The sequence below is a fragment of the Jaculus jaculus genome, chromosome 7, assembly GCF_020740685.1.
Source record: "Jaculus jaculus isolate mJacJac1 chromosome 7, mJacJac1.mat.Y.cur, whole genome shotgun sequence".
Classification (NCBI taxonomy): domain Eukaryota; kingdom Metazoa; phylum Chordata; class Mammalia; order Rodentia; family Dipodidae; genus Jaculus; species Jaculus jaculus.
Window position 1 is genome coordinate 23640787 of NC_059108.1, and position 18457 is coordinate 23659243.

Genomic DNA, 18457 nt, shown 5'->3' on the forward strand with positions numbered 1-18457 from the left:
ACAGGAAGAACGCAGTTACCTAGTTCAAGAAAGTTAGCTTATTCTGACAGGCAAGGACTTTCAAGAATAAAAGTGATACTCAGTGTCAGCAAGAAGCCAGACAAGTACTCACAGGCAATAATGCTTGGTAGTACGAATTTCTATTACATTTTTGGAAAGCATTTTACCTATATTTCAGCAAGCAATCACAAAAAAGCTCATGTTCTCTAAGCGCTTAGTTATGAACTGTTCTAATGAAAGAGTCCAAGATACAAGGTAAAAGGAATGCTCATTCAAGACCATCCTTTCATTAAATCTTTCCATTATATGCCCCAAAATAGGGACCGAGTAAATAAATTATATTCCATATGATGAAATGATAATATATATGAATGGATATCAGGAAATGAGGACCCAAGAATAATTAATGGCATGTGAACATTTGCAGAATATAATGCTATGTATTTAATGCCAGTTTAAAAAAAAAAAACTACAATTACTGGGGCTGGAGAGATGGCTTAGCGGTTAAGTGCTTGCCTGTGAAGCCTAAGGACCCCGGTTCGAGGCTCAGTTCCCCAGGACCCACGTTAGCCAGATGCACAAGGGGGCACACACATCTGGAGTTCGTTTGCAGTGGCTAGAAGCCCTGGCGTGCCCGTTCTCAATCTCTCTCTCTCTGTCACTCTCAAATAAATAAATAAATAAATGAATGAATAAAAACATTTTTTTTAAAACTACAATTACTGACAATGCATACATTAAAAACTCAGCGAGAAATGTTGCTGAATTAAAATCTGCAGGGTGAATACTGAATGGTGGTGCTATTATCTTTTAATATTTTTAAAAAACTATATAATGGACAGTAGGGTTGAGAAATATACCTCTAGAGGCTACTTACTTCCCTTCTCAGCCATCACTATGAACACATGGCAAAGCTCAGGCATGCTCTTGAAGCACGCTGCTTTTCTTTGATTTGTAGAAATGCTTAATGGCTTCATATTTTCACTATCATGAACAATTTGGAATGAATTATTAAGTCAGAAACATGAGTTAGTGATTTTTTCTGGTGCAAGTACAGTGGCCATGTAGGGTGCAACTGTCCACGGGCCCACGTGCACACACGTACCTTCGCAGTCTTCAGATCTTTAGTGTTAAACTTAGTGTAATCTTCTTTTGCTTCCACAGGCACATCTGATAATTTTAGTTTCTGCAATGTCAGAGCAGTGAAGCATTGTCAAACATCTCCCTGCCACTTCCACAAATCCCTTAAAGACAAACGGGCAAGGGTGCAATCTGGAGCGTGGTCAGGGCACAGACCTGGCAACGGGTTCACTTCTCGCAGATTCTTTTACATTCTGATGACGATTTAGGGCACTAAAGCCACACGTGACCTCTAAGAAACAGCCGCGGTGATGAGGAGGCACGCTGGGCAGCCGGAGGACTCAGCCACCTAGGCCCATTTTGTATGTACTGGGCACTAGGTGGTACAGACTTCCAGGACGTTTAGGGCACAGGGACCCACCGTCCACCTGTAACTCTACTTCATTCACTCCTGGCCTGTTCTAAAATGTCACTAACGAATGCAGGGCAGCTTTATTCTGTTCCCACCTTTCTCCTTTCCATGCAGCTGCCTCATCTCATCCACACAAGAGCAGGCAGGACAGGAAAGCGAACAAACAGTAATGCGGTGGCAGAGGACGAGGGGAGGGGTCTCACTCCACATCCTGGTCTTTCAATGAGGCCTGGGGCAGCTAAGTCAGACCTTTGCTGAAAATTTGCACCTTTCACAGAAGATTTTTAGCACCAAGGCATGCAAGGATCCCTAAGAGCTGGACTGTGCCCTGAATAATTAGAGCGTAGAATCAATCAGGCCTCAGTCTTTGTGGAAAAGGTAGAGCCGGGCCGGAGGACACGGAGGACAGATGCTTAAGCTTTCCGTGGGAAGGCTAGGTGCACAAGAGCCGGCACGGTCCCCCTAGGCCACCCGGACTTGTCCTCAGCTTTCCCCTTCACCCTCTTGCATTCGCTCAACAAAGAACAGACAGAATTGGTGCTAAGATAGCCACGGACCCGTGACATCCACAAAACCACATGGGTTTAAAGTTTTCTTTTCTCTAAAATACACAGACCCTAGGGATTCTTTTGGCCATTCAGGTAACTCTAGAAAATAAACTGTCAAAGCAAACCACAGATGAATGACCGAGCAGCACGGAGTGGACGGACGTGTGCAGTTTCCTCAAGGGTACATATTAGGTCAGGTGCGGTGGCTTACACCTGTCATGGCAGCACTTGGGATTCATGTGTGTTTGAGGCCAGTCTAGGCTAATAGTAAGTTCCAGGCAAGCCCGAGCTACAGAGTGAGATCCTGTCTAAGAAAACAAAAAGGAAGATAGCCCAGAAAGGCGCCTTCAGGGACTGGAGGGCTGGCTTACTGGTTAAGGTGTTTGTCTGCAAAGCCAAAGGACTCCAGTATGACTCCTCAGGACCCACGTTAGCCAGATGCACAAGGGGGCGCATGTGTCTGGAGTTTGTTCGCAGTGGCTGGAGGCCCTGGTGCACCCGTTCTCTCTCTCCCTCTCTCTGCCTCTTTCTCTCCCTCTCAAATAAATAAATAAAAATTAAAAAAAAATAAGAAAGGCGCCTTCAACAAGTAGAATGGGATTTACAGCTCATAATGCCAAAGGCGGTAATAATTTCAAAACTTGAAGAGCATGAAGTCATGGGGATATCTGTGTTCCTTCTCCATGGCAAAGCATTTCTTACATAGATGACATCATAAAACAGATAGGACATTCTTCACGCCACTGGAAATTCATAGCTCGAGTGTAAGACAAAGGTACCGCTATATAAATATGAAATGTCTAGTAGGCAGAATGACTGGGTCAGGCATTGTAAAAGCTCACATCCAAATAAGATACCAGTTACAAGTGCTTATCTAAAAAGGAAAGGGCTACTTGGGCGTGCTGGAACATGCTTTTAATCCCAGCACTCAAGAGTCTGAGGTAGGGGCTGGAGAGATGGCTTAGCTGTTAAGCGCTTGCCTGTGAAGCCTAAGGACCCTGGTTCAAGGCTTGATTCCCCAGGACCCACGTTAGCCAGATGCACAAGGGGGCACACACATCTGGAATTCGTTTGCAGTGGCTAGAAGCCCTGGTGCACTCACTCTCCTTTCTCTCCCTCTCTCTCTCTGTCTCTTTCTCTCTCTGTCTGTTGCTCTCAAATAAATAAATAAAATAAAAACAAAGTATAACAAAAATACTTTGTTTTATTAAAAAAAAAAAAAGAGTCTGAGGTAGAAGAATCGCTGTGAGTTCAAGGCCACCCAGATACTACATAGTGAATTCCAGGTCATCCTGGGCTACAGTGAAATCCTACCTCGAAAAACCCCAACAACAACAAAATAAAAATAAAAAGTAAAGGACTGCGGTATCTTCTGCATGTCACCCAAATGGGTGCTGGTGGGAAGCTAAGCTTCAGCTCAGGCAGATATGGAGCTGTAAGGGGAAAAGATGTCACACAGTAAGTCTGGCAGGTTCCACACAATCTTGTACAAACTTGATGCAGAGAAATGTGAAAATAATCATGTGGATTGCTATGAAAGCCAACCAAATCCTGGGCACAGGCGGGAAAGCTAGCAGACTCAGTTTACGCTTACTTAAGCTATGACACACCATGGGTACAATGTGGATTTGTTCACTGGAAGTACAGGAAGATGTATAGAAGAAGGCAGCAAAAAGCCACGAACAGAATGAGGGGCTGAGGTGGGCATTCAGGAGCAAGAAGATGCTGGGATCTAAGCCACCTTGGTAGAGTGAGGCCCATGGGTGAAATCCAGCTGGCTGGATTTTACGAAAAAAAATTCTGTTGGAACACAGCCTAGCTAATTCACGTACATGTTCTCTGTAGCTGTTTCTCACTGTGACATAGTTGAATCGGCATGTCAGAGACTATCTTCTTCAGGGAGCCTTAAACACTATCAGTCAGTTATTATAGAAAGATTGCTGACCTTGGATCTAAATCACAAACATACAAGTGGCTGATAGTTTAGAAATTAAAATAAGAAAACAGAAAACTGGAATAGTAAATAAACTTAAGAAATACAAGGACCGAGGAAGGAGCCCAGAAGGTAAGAGTCCCTGCTGGGGATCTCAGTTCAATCCCCAGCACCTACATAAAAAGCCTCTTGTGGAGATGCATTCCCGTAATACCGGCACTGAGGGAGGCAGACAGAGCTTGCTGGGGCCTGCTGGTCAGCCAGTCTAATTGGAAAAAATGTGACAGCTCTAGGTTCAGTGAGAGACTTACTTCTCAAGGAAATAAAATAGGAGAATGATAGAACGTGGGGCTGAGGAGATGGCTTAGCGGTTAAGCCTAAGAACCCCAGTTCAAGACCCGATTCACCAGGACCTACGTGAGCCAGATGCACATGGGCACGCGTGCATCTGGAATTCATTTGCAGTGCTGGGGGCCCTGGGACACCCATTCTCTCTCTCTGCCTCTTTCTCTCTCTGTCGCTCTCAAATAAATAAAAATAATTTTAAAAAAAAGAATGACAGAATATGCCCAGTGCTCTCCTCTGGTCTCTGCATATACACACCTGAGGCATATGCATCATCTATCTGTACACACAGATATACCACATACACACCACACATACCACACATCACACACACATATGTGCACATGCGTGCACCCACACATACACACTCTACTCCAACAGACTATTAAAGGCCGTGAAAACTTTCAAGACTGAGTTTAGGTTAATATAGGATGATCTAAGTTACTAAGGAAGATACCTATGGGAGAGGAAAATAATTTTTTTTGAAGGAGAGAAACAAGAAATGAATTATTTTGAGAGCATTCCTCATAGTTATAGTAAGGCAGTTATTTCTCTCCACTGCTAGAGGCTAACGATTAGACTAGAAGAAGCATGTCTGATTTAGAACGGTCTTCTTTAGACCTTAGAGAGAATAGAAGACGTACATTCACGGATGACCTGCTCAACGTGACCCAAATCTAACACCGATGCGCTTTCGATCTTCTCAAAGTGAAACACATTTCATTTCTGAAGATGCCACCACCTCAGTCAAACAGGGCATGACACGAGAGTGCTTGGCCCTGTTGGCCACTCAAAGGCCAAGAAATGAATGTAGCGGGAAAGTTGTTTAACATCCACAACAAATACCCTATACGTTCTCAAAGTGTGCCTGGCTTAGCTGGCTAGAGAGCACTCTGACAAGAAGATGCACGCTCATTCAGGGCTCTCAGCAGCGCCTATGGATCTCAGATCAGCGTGGGAATGAACTGTAAGAATGAGATGTGAGTGCTGAGGAGACGGCTTGCTTGCAAAGCCCACCTGCCCAGGCTCGATCCTAGCACTCACACAAAACCAGATGCACAAAGTGGTGTATGCATCTGAAGTCCATTTGTAGCAGCAAGAGGCCCTGGCACACCCATTCCCTCTCTCTCTTTCCCTTCTTTCACAAACAAATAAATAAAAATATTCTTTTTGAAAAAAAAATGAAATATGGGATGAGCTATGGGAAAGAACTGTGGGGATATTTCTTAGGGTCCTTATAAATGACTTATCTGAGAATACTGCTGTGAGATGCTTTTCTGCTAAATTCCTGACTTGCAACTTGCCCTGAAGCTACCTTACAACTGTGTAATCCCCCTGCTTAAGGCAACATGACTAGGTTTACTCAGCTTTGGTGTACCTTTGGCCTGGACTGCAAAGAGGACTAATACTGGCAAGGGACATTTACAGACTGATCTGAAGCTGGGTTCACTGCCCAATTTCTTCAGTGGCCTGGTTGGACTTTGGACCCAGAACAAGTGTGCATGCCTGAGACGTGCTGGTTATGGCACTGTGGACAATGCGGTCCGTGAACTGCCACACAACCGCCACAGATCTGTTGAAGTCAACAGGTGGCCATAAGGTGATCACATTGGTGAGCTGTGTGTGTGTGTGTTTTCTGGACGAGGAGAGCCCAGCAGCTCTTACCCCTACACCGCTTCCTTTAACAAACATTTAAGGATCGCCCAAAGTCAGAAGTTCCTGGTCCTTTGTCCATACAATGTTCAACTTGTACACGTAATACTGTGTTTTGGCTGTGCAGTAAAAATCCCAATGTGGGGCTGGAGAGATGGTTTAGTGGTTAAGTTCTTGCCTGTGAAGCCTAAGGACCTTGGTTCAAAGCTTGATTCCCAAGGACCCACGTTAGCCAGATGCACAAGGGGGCAAATGTGCCTGGAGTTCATTTGCAGTGGCTGGAAACCCTGGTGCACCCATTCTCTCTCTCTCTCTGTCATTCTCAAATAAATAAATAAAAATGAACAAAAAAAAAATTAAAAAAAAAATCCCAAGGGTTAGTCTCTCTAATTCCAGGGCTGTGGCTCCAACTGGGCATATCCAAACTGATGATAAATACTATTTGGGATCATGTGTGGCCTGCACCTGGGAAAGAAATGAGTTATGACGAAACCATGGGAGACAGGTGTTTCTTAAAACAAAACCAAACAACAACAACAAAAACGCCTGTCAGCCATGGTTCCTTCATAGCTTGCTTCTGAAAGTGTGTGCTCAGGTGTGTAGGTGTGGGGAGGCCAGAAGACGACCTGAAGTATGGTTCCTCAGGTGCTAGCCATTTATTCTGGGACAGGGTTATCTCAATGCCTGGAACCAAGCAGGCTAGATTACCTGGCCAGTGAGCCCCAAAGATGCACCTGTTTCTACCTCCCCAGCACTGGAATTACAAGTACACACAATCATGCCTGTTTATCTTTTTTTAAATGTGGGTCTGGAGGGGGTCAATGCTTGTAGAGCAAAGACTTGGCTGACTGGGCTATCTCTGCAGTCCTGGCTGGCACTTGTGAAACTGCCTGGAAGAGAAAAAGGATTCCTACTAACAGATGATGGTTACACACAAACTCATTTAACGTTTCAAATTCAGGAAATTACAATTATCCTTTCTCAAAGGATTCCTTGTGTTAGAAAAATTATAATTTATGTACTTTTGTGCCAATGACAATCTGTTTTGGCAAAATGAGTTTCAGTTATATGTACAGTGTTCTGGGTCACTAATGAAATTAAGTTCTATATTAACTCAAGAAAATTTCAGCTAGCATGGAGGCACACACCTGTACTTCCAGTGCTTTAGACGCTGAGACAAAAGGATTATGAGTTTGAGGCCCTGTCCCAATGGAATGGCTTAGTTATACACCTATAGTATTTTTACAAAGGTATTATCACAAAAACAAACTCAACTATCACCATTCAGGTAAAATGTGCAAAAGGAGAAAGCTCACTGGCATAGAACCAATGCAATCCATGGTCCACAATATAACACACCACGCAAGATGGATCCTGTATGCTTTAAAATATCCCAGAACAGGCTAAAAGTGGTAAAAGTGCAATATTTCTCCAAGTCCCCAAAGATAGCTTGGCTACAGCTTCTTACCTTTGATGGAGGATTTGGCAATGGCGCTGAAGGTTCTGGAATCCTAAAGAAGTTAAAAATAAGGATCATAGTCACGGTATTTCAAAGATAAGCAAACAGAGGCTGGGTCAATTTAAGACAGTGAGTGAGTTTTGCTTGTCAGATAGCTTTACTTCCATGTATCTTTCTCTTCATCTCAGAGCGAAGGTAATTTAATTAAATGAATGAATCCTTATTTTGTATTTAATTCCTTATGTTGTCTAAACTAAAAACTAAAAAATTAGAAGCCAACTTTTCTTTCAGCAGTTACTTTTTTTTCAGCACCAAAATTGCATTTTGGCATTGGAATTTTTTTCTTCACAAATGATGACACTGGCATTTATTTGAAAGTGAAAAATTACTGTAACCACTGAGAAAAAGATACATGAGCATCAATTGCTTTTTCCCTCATAAAAGAAGAAGTTTGATTTGTTTTATTAACCCAAACTTAAAAACTTCAGAGGAAAGAAAAGGATCTAAACAAATAATGAAGTATAAATAGATCTCTACTAAGACAAGCAATTCAGAAACTCAGGGATTAAAGAGAAAGATGGCTTCTGACCGAAAGCCACTTTTCATTACACTTTCTATTGCACACAGAAACCTGTTCCCACTGTCTTTTTTAAAAGTAGGCCCTACAGAATTTTCTAATAGCAACAACTACATTATTATCTATTGATTAATGAAGAAAAAGGATTGAGTTAGGATCAGGAAAGCTATTAACTCATCACACACAGAAAAGCTGCGCAATTGCAAAAATCAACAAGAGCAATGTCTTCATGCAGCACTGAAGATCTCTGTAAAGGAAGGAATACAAATCAAGTCACTCTTGAAATCATTCTATCTCCCAAGCACACATGCTTTTTTACATGTTTGTTTAAAGTATGAGTTTCAAGTATTTACTTCGGATAATTTTTTGTTGTTGTTGTTGTCTTATTTTTATTTTCTTCTTGGGATAAGATTCTCTTTTTTTTTTAGTTTGTATTTTTTCTTTTTGACAACTTCTATACTTACAGACCATAAACCATGATATTTCCTCCCCTCCCCCACTTTCCCCTTCATAACTCTGCTCTCCATCATATCCCTTCCCTCTCTCCATTAGTCTGTCTTAATTTGATGTCATCATCTTTGTCTCTTATTACAAGGGTCTTATGTAGGTACTGCTAGGCACTACAAGGTCATGGATATTGAGGCCAATTTCTGTCTGGACAGTTAGTTGCATTGTAAGGAATGGTCACCTTCCTTTGGCTCTTATATTCTATCTGCCACCTCTTCCGCAATGGACCCTGAGCCTTGGTGGGTGTGACAGAGATGCTTCAGTGCTGGACACTCCTCCATCCCTTCTCCTCAGCATGTTGCCTTTTGGGTCATTGGGATAAGATTCTTAACCCACTTTATTCTCTAAAATTATATAAAACAATAATTTCAAACCTAAACTCACTTAAGTTGCTATAATCAGTTTCCAGCAAACCAGTTCATTCCAAATAATATCCATTAAAATAACCTCCAATCCATACAGTGTATGAGAGAGTTCAGAAATAACATCTCATGGCAGACAGCGACATGGCAGGATACAGAGAAGAGCACTGTCAGCAAAACTGAGGTGTGCAAAGGTATTTGTTCACAAAGACGGAAGACATACGGCACTTACTTTAAATATGTAGATAACTCATCACTTAATTCTTTAGGAATGTAATCAGAGATCAGGCCATGGGCATAGCGAACATAATCTTCTGAAAAAAAAAAAAAAAAACAGAATGGGGAAATGAAGGAAACAAATCAGTAACAATTATGGTGGTTTTATAGTAAACTTGGCCTGAGCTCAAATTCTTGCTCTACCTGGCTTTGGAAATCACTTAAACTCTCATGTCAGCTTCCCCACTGGTAAAGCAGGGAACTAACACCTACCAGAGCACAAGAAGAGAGACGCCGGACGAGGCGCGGAGGACAGGAGCGCAGGGACAGGGGAGAGAAGACGGATGAAGTATGGCTTAGGCTGAGCCAAAGCTGTGATCGGATAACACAACACGCTGATGCCCACTGAAAGGAACTCAGCGCCGCCTTCTTTGTTAAGTCCCTGCCTACATATATACCAACTATAGCAATATGAGCTATTTGCAACTGTTTCCTAAATCTGCCTTTATATAAAATAAATCTATTCATTAAGCAGTAATCCCTTAAAGATAGAAAATAATACACAAAAATCATGTATGCGATTTGTCTCTACTAGGCATTTGCTTTTAAAGAACCTCAAACATTATACTCCCGAACTATGAAAATGCTTTTCAAATTGGAAAACAATGTGTACAGCCGAATGTACCATCGTTAATTTAGAATGCCTGTCCTCCAGTACTAAAATGCAGCTTAGGCGTCAAATAGACAAACAGCTGTTTCCAAATGCCATTCCCGCATCAGTACGGTATACAGAACACTGGAAGAATGCTGAACCTATTCTGGGATTGAAAAACCACAAGAGGACATGGAGTATCAAAAGCAGATCCAAGGTTTGCTGCCAAGATGTGCACTGGCTTCCTTTCATCCCTTCCCCTTCTGCCTTTAAGCTAAGTCGGCATGAGCTTCAGCATTATTTGGACAATGATTCCCTGATTTCCAAAGGTCTGAGAGCAGGAGACCTGTACTGTCAACACAGATCTGAAAGTTCTCACTGGACCCTTCTTGGAATGTGCTCATGGTTATGACTAGTGACAATTCAGTGAGTTATAAATACTATAACTTATAACATATATAAACATACATATATATGTATATTTAACTTATACTATAAGTTACAGAATACTATTTTAAGAAAGCCACTGTACAGTTCATTTACTATTCCAGTAGCGCAGTGGTACATTTTGATTCTGACATGGCCCCACAGGCTCATGTTTTGGGTGTTTGTTTCTGGAGTAACACGATTTTATATATTTATTTATTTATTTTTCGAGGCATGGTCTCACTTTAGTCCAGGTTGACCTGAAACTCTCTCTTAGGCCAGGCCGGGCTTGAACTCATGGCAGTTCTCCTCTTGGTCCCTCATGTGCCAGGATTAAAATGTGTACTCCACAATGCGTGGCTGAGTAGCACTGTTTTGAAGGCTGTGGCGCCTGTCAGAGATGGGACCTGGCTGGCTGTGGCTCCTGCCTACACTGTTTGCTTCCTGTCCGCCACCGAGAGAACGGCCACTGGCATAAATTCCCCCTGTCATGGACTGTACCACTCCTGCCTCCATGCCTTTAGTGAAGGACTGAAATTCCCCTGAGACTGTGAGCCAAAATAAATCTTTCCATCCTTAAGTTGTTTCTGGTCATAAGAATGCTGATGTAACGAATACACAGGCCATATAAAGACCTCAAAGATGAAGAGAAAAAGTGTGCAAACTCACCTTATGGCTGGGATGCCAAATGGAAATCTAGCCCAGCCCAGGATCTGTGGTGCAATGTCCTGCAGAAAGCACCAGACCAGAGCTGATGCCCGTGCTCATCAGCCTGTCCACCGAAGACCACAGTTTTCCATTTTTCAAATAAGAAAATAGGTCTAAATGATCTCAAACATGCCTCTTCCTACTTCAAAATTATTTATATTTTTTTCTGATTGGTTGGTTGGTCCACCCTTCAATCTGACTTAATACTTTCACTTCTTTTGTTAAAACCAGAGAAGTTCAGCAGACATTAAAAGTGCTGCTGAACTCAGTTCAGGAGCTGTGTTATCCGCCATTCCCAGGAGCCAGCTATGGCTACAAGTAAGGCGTGGTAAAATAGATTTCTATAAATCAAAGGCTGCATAGGTGAGTATCACTCACAAACAGATCACTGTTCCTTGTGGTTGTTTGGGGTATGTGTTGGCTTATTTATTCCTTCCTAACATTTTTCTTCCCTCCCTCCCTCCCTCCCTCCCTCCCTCCCTCCCTCCCTCCCTCCCTTCCCACAGATTGGGATTTGATCCTGGTGCCTCATTCATGTCAGGCAACATCTGACCTCTGAGCCACATCCCCAACCTATGCATTCATTTTGTAATGGCTGAAATCAGATACTGGGAACTGGATATGCAGAACGAGGAAAACTACACATTGAAAACAAGAGGGTACTAAACTGGAAAAAAATAATATATTTGCATAACCTCAAAGAAAAAAAAAATGCCCTTAGGAGGCCCTGTCTCAAAAGCAAAAGGAAAACGAGGGCTTGGGAGGTAACTCGGTGGCAGAGTGCATGCCTAGCAACGTATGAGGCCCTGGGTTCAATTTCCAGGATATGCAGGAAGGTAGAAAGGGAGGAAAAGAAGAAAGGGTGAGGGGAATAGGGGGTGAAAGAAGGAGGGAGTAACTTTGCCAAGTGAAGCACTGATAGTCAGAACAGACAGCTCTCCCAGGAAATACACATGGAAAATGAATTATGAAGAGATGGGGGCCACCTGGTTGGGGGACCATCCAGCCGAAGGGCTTGAGCGAGCAGGCTTGAGTGAGAAAGCTTTGTTAAGAGGTTGGCTCTCATTTCCTAGCTAGAAACGCAGAACACAGCCTTGGCTCCCATGAGACTTGGGAGGGTCAGATGACATATTTGATATACTTGCAACTTAACATAGGGCCCAGCACATTACATAACTGCATAAATGACATCCAGGGTCTTTAGGGTTACTAGCACCATTAGTGTAAAATACTATTTGCCAAGCAATTGATTCAGGTGTCAATTAATGGCAGATGTGACCGGTGGCGGGGACAGGATGTAGTCTGAGATCTGAGGCACACCTGCCCCAGCCTCTGTGAGCACGGGGGCGAGGATGTAAGGCTTCTGCAACCTTAAGGTTTATAAACCCTTGGGTGGCAAGCAGAGATCGTTTCTGAGGCAATGAACTGCTTACCTTCTTTGTCACTGGAAGCCTGGTCACCAGAGAAAAACGTGGCTGACTGCACTCGGGCTCCAACAATGACATTGTTAGCTTTTAACGACACCACAGTTTGATTAACCTAGGAAGGAACGAAGGGTATAATCGGGCTATTTTCAACTTAACTTTAGAATGCGATGACTGCCCAGATGGCCCTCAGTCCCCGGGAGAGGTCGAGCTGGCAGCAGCGTGGCTGAATGCCCTCTGGGCACGGACTCCCGAGGCAGCCGCACGCTGTGGTGGCTCGGAGAGATGATTTTGGAATCGGGATGCCTGAGCTGCTTCTGTGAGCCCAGGCCAGGTTCCCATCCTCTCTGCCCCTACCAGTGACATAGGCATGGACAGCATTTCATTCCCAAGACTACTTTGAGAACTGAATGAGTTAAAGTATGCAAGGCTCTTAGAGTGAACCTAGGAATAAAATTCATATGTAAGAATTTCCAAACAAAATGAGAATTTCCCACGTCCTATGAAACATACAAACTAGAATTTTTACTTTGCTATCATGTCATTGCCATTTGCTAAGAGTAAAAAGCTGAGGACTGAGATTTTCTCTGTATTTTCACCTACACAAAACACTGCTCCATACAGCACATCACAGGCAGGACGCAGGAGCACTTTTTTAATCTCCTCACCACCGTGTCTATCAGGAGCCCGCTGCACTGCCCGGGTTTTATTTCTGCCTCCAAACTCCCCGAGTGCTCATGGCGGCTGCTCATCACCACGCGGTGGCAAATTACACGGCTGTCACATGCACCTCAGCAAGCAGGAGTAGAAGTACTTACTACTGCCCCGCTAGCCTTGCAAAAACGTTGTCACTGATTGATCAGGCTTAGTGAGATTCTCTTTTTATAATTTTCTAAGTTATTTATTTATTTGAGAGAGAGGGAAAGAGCAGATAGAGGAAGATAGAATGGGGTTGCAAATGAACTCCAGATGCATACACCACCTGGTGCATCTGGCTTTACAGGGGTACTGGGGAATTTTACTGGGGGCTTTGGCTTGTTGGCGAATACCTTAACTACTAAGCCATCTCTCCAGCCCTTTAAGTAAGGTTTTTTAAAAAATTATTTATTTATTTATTCTATTTATTTGAGAGAGAGGGAGGGGAGAAAGAAGAATGGGTAGGTAGAGAGTGAGACAGAGGTGTGGGGGGTGTGGGGAAGAGAATGGGTATGCCAGGGTCTCCAGCCACTGCAAAAGAACTCCAGGCACATGTGCCATCTTGTGCGTCTGGCTTACATGGTTACTGGGGAATGGAACCTGGGTCCTTCACAGGCAAGTGCCTTAACCACTAAGCAATCTCTCCAACCTAGTAAGGTTCTTAATCAGTGGGAAAATGTACGATATCCTTAGAACAGTGCATTTCAAGGATTTTGTTCAACACAATCCGTAGTTAAAAACATACAGTAATACACATATGTAAATATGTGTCTTTATAGAGTTATTCTAATTACTTATCTTTACACTATGCTATGTTTGAGTTTCTTCTATACTAACCTAGTCTACCCCAATCCATTACAAGAGAAATACTGATTGTCACTTACAAAACTGATTTGAAAACAGCCCAGATTTCATACGCGGTCCCGTTCTCAGAATCTCTAAGGTAGAGTTTGTCAGGGAGATTACCATTCCCCAGTATCTAACTCTTGAAGCAGACTCTCTCACCACCTCGCCCCCTCTCCTGGCTGTGTGACGACACCATCCTGGAGACAACTGGGACTAACACAGGAAGATCACCAAGCCGTGGTTGGCCTGAAAGACTCCAAATAGCCAACAGCTCTGGGCAATACTAAAAGTTCGTGGCATTCAGGGTAGGGCCCTAGAGAAAGATGTAATCAATAGAAAACCGAGTTTCTACCCAGTCTTGGCTCTCTACAGTTCTCCTTTTTGCAATGGATATTTAGGGTAATTACTAGACAGTTTTACTGCCCAACCTGAAGTAAAAAAGAGGACTTTGCATTTCTTTTTGCAGCCATAAGGCACCATACCTTTTTCTCCAGCCACCTTAATGTCTTCTCTCTGCTGTATCGGTAATATTTCTTGTTGTTTATTTCTGGATTTAATCAAAAGAAAAAAAAGGCTCAGCACAGTGAGTAAAACTAAAGAATATAAGCTCATAAGGTTACAGCATATGCAAATTAACAATTTAAAAATATGTCATAGCAGTTTTTATTTTTGGAAAACTCAAATTATAATCCTGAGAACACATTACACAAACAACTACAGAAGGGTTAAATTTTTTTTAATGTATAAATTCTGTGGCACACTTGTGAGTTATATTCATACACACGCATGCAGAGGGATGTGTCTAGTACATACGTTTGTGGAAGCCAGGAGGATGTAAGGGGTCCTCCTGTCCTCCTCTATGACTTTGTTTTTTTGCTTTATTTCCTTGAGACAAAGTCACTGAACTTGGAGCTCTCATCACTTTTCAGTTAGACTGACTGACCAGTGATCCCCAGTGATCTTCCTACATCTGCCCTCCTCTTCACTGGGGGTACGGCATGTGTGGTCATGCCCAGCTTTTTACATGGTTCCAGGAATACAGATCCTATGCCTGCCTAGCAAGCACATGTCCCCACCGAGCAACCTTACCAGGACCTAGATAATTTTTAATAATTTTTTTAATATTGTTAATTAACTTGCTATTTCAAGTAATCTTAAATTTTCTGAACAACTTTAAGCTCACCTCAGTATTTTCAATGAAATGCTTCCTTTCTAAAATAAAAATGAAAATCCCAAGGTGGGGGTGGGGGGCTGACAGTAAAAACAGGTGCCTGGGAAACTTACTACACATAGTCAAGGAAAAAGTTGTTAATGCCTCGGGGCTGCACTGGCAAGATTAGTGAAGTCTCAAAGAACAGCAGTATCTATCTCTTAATGTCTTACCAATATAATAATCACTATTTCAGGGGCATTTAGATTTCTGATGAGCTCAGCCTGGTCCTTTATGGGGATAAAGGTCTCACCTCTTATAAATTACACTTCTCCTCACAATCCACCTAGCTTTACATAGCAGGTCGTTAAGCAAGGATTTCCTCTTTTAACACTTCATTCATGGGCTTTCTTCTTCCTTCTACGCAGTCCTGCAGAAGTCATCTTTGTGACCACCGGAAAAGCCTACAGACAATGCAGACTCACCTGGGAGCCCCCCAGAACGACTTTCCCTTCCTTTGCTCCACGCCATGGGAAGCGGAAATTGCTTATTCAGAAGCTTTATGCACTGGGTTAAAGGGTTTGTAAGCAAGAGGGGCGGGGGTCCCTGGCCTTAGTTTCAATGCATTTCTTCCCTACTGCAACATGTGGCTGACAACACGGTGGGCCAGAGGTGCCAGGAAGAGTAAGTCTCTGAAGATGTGTTACTGGACTATCAGGGACAGGTGCACGTGGCATTCTGTCAGAAGTCCGAGAACTGCTTTCCCGGAGCCATGGCTGCTTGGGCAAAGAGCCACCGCACAGTCGAGGCCCATCGGCCTGAACGCATTTCTCCGGAGAAAGCATCTCACCCAGTCCCAAGTCAGGAGTTTTAAGAGGGCCCTTAGTCATCCAACACATGCATGCTATGCTCCGTGGCGTTACGGGGTCTCTTCATCACTTGAGATAGTATTTAACTCTCTCCTGAGAGACTCAGCTTCTGCTCTTCATCTCTCTTTGGTTCTTGCCTGTAAGTTTCCTGAAAGAATTCCTATTTCCTGAGCTTTTTGAGTGTGCTTTTCCTATCCTTGCTCCCTCACCCTGCATCCTCCTCTGAAATACTCTCTGAAGAAGCAGAGAAGAAAAGATTGCCACCTGCCTGGGCTCATACCTACCCCAGTATGTGCCATCGCCCTGGGAAGCCACAGCACCCTTAGGCCCTGAGAAGGGAGGGCTTTCTTTAGAGGGTGAATATGGTCATGACACAGGATAGACAATCCATGCAAATCCTCAGCACCATGCCCATCATATGGAAGAAACTTAATGTTAGCTGGGAAAAATAATGACCTTGGTATTTATTTATTTACTTATTTTTATTTTTTGTTTTTTTGAGGTAGGGTCTCACTCTAGCCCAGGCTGACCTGGAATTCACTATGGAGCCTCAGGGTGGCCTTGAACTCACAGCGAACCTCCTACCTCGGCCTCCCAAGTGCTGGGATTAAAGGCGTGTGCCACCACGCCTGGCTTGACCTTGGTATTTGTTAATATCAGCATCGGAAACGAATAGTTCTTTGAGCTCTACATATCCTTCCTCCTTGCCTGTCAGACTTATCTCGGGTGAGACCACTTTAGAAACCCTGTTTAAGAAGACTGTGTGACTTGATGTGACTTGTCCAAAGTCACTTGGGAGCAGCAGCCAACAATTGCAGCAGCATTCCCACACCCACTGAGTTTCCACCAGTGAATCCAAGAGCGAGAAGGGCGACCCCCTCTTGGGTAGACACTGTGTTCTGCCCACCCTGTTCTTTGTGGGGAAAGGCTCTCTGGCATCGCATCCATCAAAACACGTCCTTTTGGCTTTCTGTCTCTGATGACTCCCCAGCTCTGTTATCCTCTACTCCAAGGCCACTTGCACCTTGTTCCTGGGGTGACCTGGTCCTTGCTCAACAAGTTGGACAACAGACTGAGGTTCAATATTGCTACAGCAAAATCCTGTAACCATGTTCCTGGTCACCAGGGGCTTGAATCGTGGGCCTGCCTCCCATGTTGCGTCACTTGATCCCATGGGAGACGTGAGTGTGGAGAGACATGAAGACAATATCAGGACGGCCGGAAAGCAGGAGTCCTAAATTCTAGTGCAGGAGCAGAAACCCCTTCATTTCTAAAGTCAGTATTGCATAGATAAAATGTTCGTGTAATGAATGTATGTAATCGTTTTAAGTGTATAGTTGGAGGAGTTTAAGAAATCCATACAGTTATGTAATAATCCTCCCCAGGAAACTTCTTGAATTTGTATAATTCTTCCATTCTTCCCTAGCAATGTAAGGACTAATATATATTATTTTCACATAGATATCTGTTTTCATAGATGTCAGTTGAAAACATTATCCTTTTTGTACTGAGTCACCTTGACACCTTTGAAAAATAACGAATTAACCCCATCAGTGTGGATCCATTTTTAGATTCTTTTTTTTAAAATTAATATATTTACTTGTTATGAGAGGGGGGAATGGATGTGCCAGGCCCTTTTGCCACTGAAAACAAATTCCAGACACATGGACCACATGGGTACTGGGGACTTGAAACCAGGCCAGCAGGCTTTGCCAACAAGGTGCCTTTAGCCACTGAGCCTCCTCCCTACCCCAATTTTAGGTTCTTGCTTCACTCTCATTCTCTGAGTAAGCCCAGATGACTTGGCTCACCAGTCAAAACCTCAGTACAAAAGGGGTCAACAAGCCATTCGCACACTACTGCAGATAAAATTCTTTTTCTTCGTCTCCTCTCTTTTCCTTTTATTTCGGAGGTAGAATCTCACTCTAGCCCAGGACCTCCCAGTGATCCTACCTTGGTTTCCCCAGCGCTGTGATTAAAGGTGTGTGCTGCCCAACTGGCTTGCATGTGTAGATTCTTTATTCTGTTTTATTTGTTGTAGCTTTACAGTAAGTCTTTAGTTTGTATAAGTTCTCTAAATTTTTTGTTTTACCAAAGTATTTGGGCTACTGGAGGTCCTTACAGTTAGGAATTCTAGGGACAGTTTATCATTTTCTACTCCTCCCACCAAAACCACATACATACATTAAAAAAAAAAAAATCCCAAACCCAAAACAAGAATAATAGCTTGCTAAGCATTACAGTGAATCCATAGAACTGAATGTAGAGAATAGACATCTTAACAATATTGATTGTCCCAATCTATGAACATGGTATAGTTATGTAATTTTTCTTTAATTTCTCTTAACAATATTTTGTAAGGCTCATTATGCTAGTCTTACACATATTATGCTAAGTTTACATCCAGATTTTGCATGATTTTGTATGATAATATAAATGGTATTTTTTATTCTAATTCTTCACTGCTAAGGGTCATTTTCAGTCAACAACATACCTCACAAATGATGGTGGTCTCCTAAGTTTGGACTTGAGCTGAAAATGTCTTTCTTTCTTTCCTTTTTTTTTTTTCTTTTTCCAAGGTAGGGTCTCACTAT

General features: G+C 42.9%; 1 protein-coding gene across 4 annotated transcripts in view; it reads right to left on the reverse strand.

The window, feature by feature from the left end:
- Positions 1–18457, reverse strand: part of Rnaseh2b (ribonuclease H2 subunit B) — a 79843-nt gene that overhangs the window by 14708 nt on the left and 46678 nt on the right. For 3 of the 4 annotated variants that reach the window (XM_045155293.1, XM_045155294.1, XM_045155295.1), the window contains 5 exons: positions 14327–14391; positions 12312–12417; positions 9109–9190; positions 7440–7482; positions 1106–1186 (listed from right to left, as the gene is read on the reverse strand). In XM_045155293.1, the coding sequence (XP_045011228.1) occupies positions 1106–1186; positions 7440–7482; positions 9109–9190; positions 12312–12417; positions 14327–14391 (377 nt within the window). The remainder of the gene's footprint in view (positions 1–1105; positions 1187–7439; positions 7483–9108; positions 9191–12311; positions 12418–14326; positions 14392–18457) is intronic. The other variant, XM_045155296.1, reaches the window with a different exon arrangement.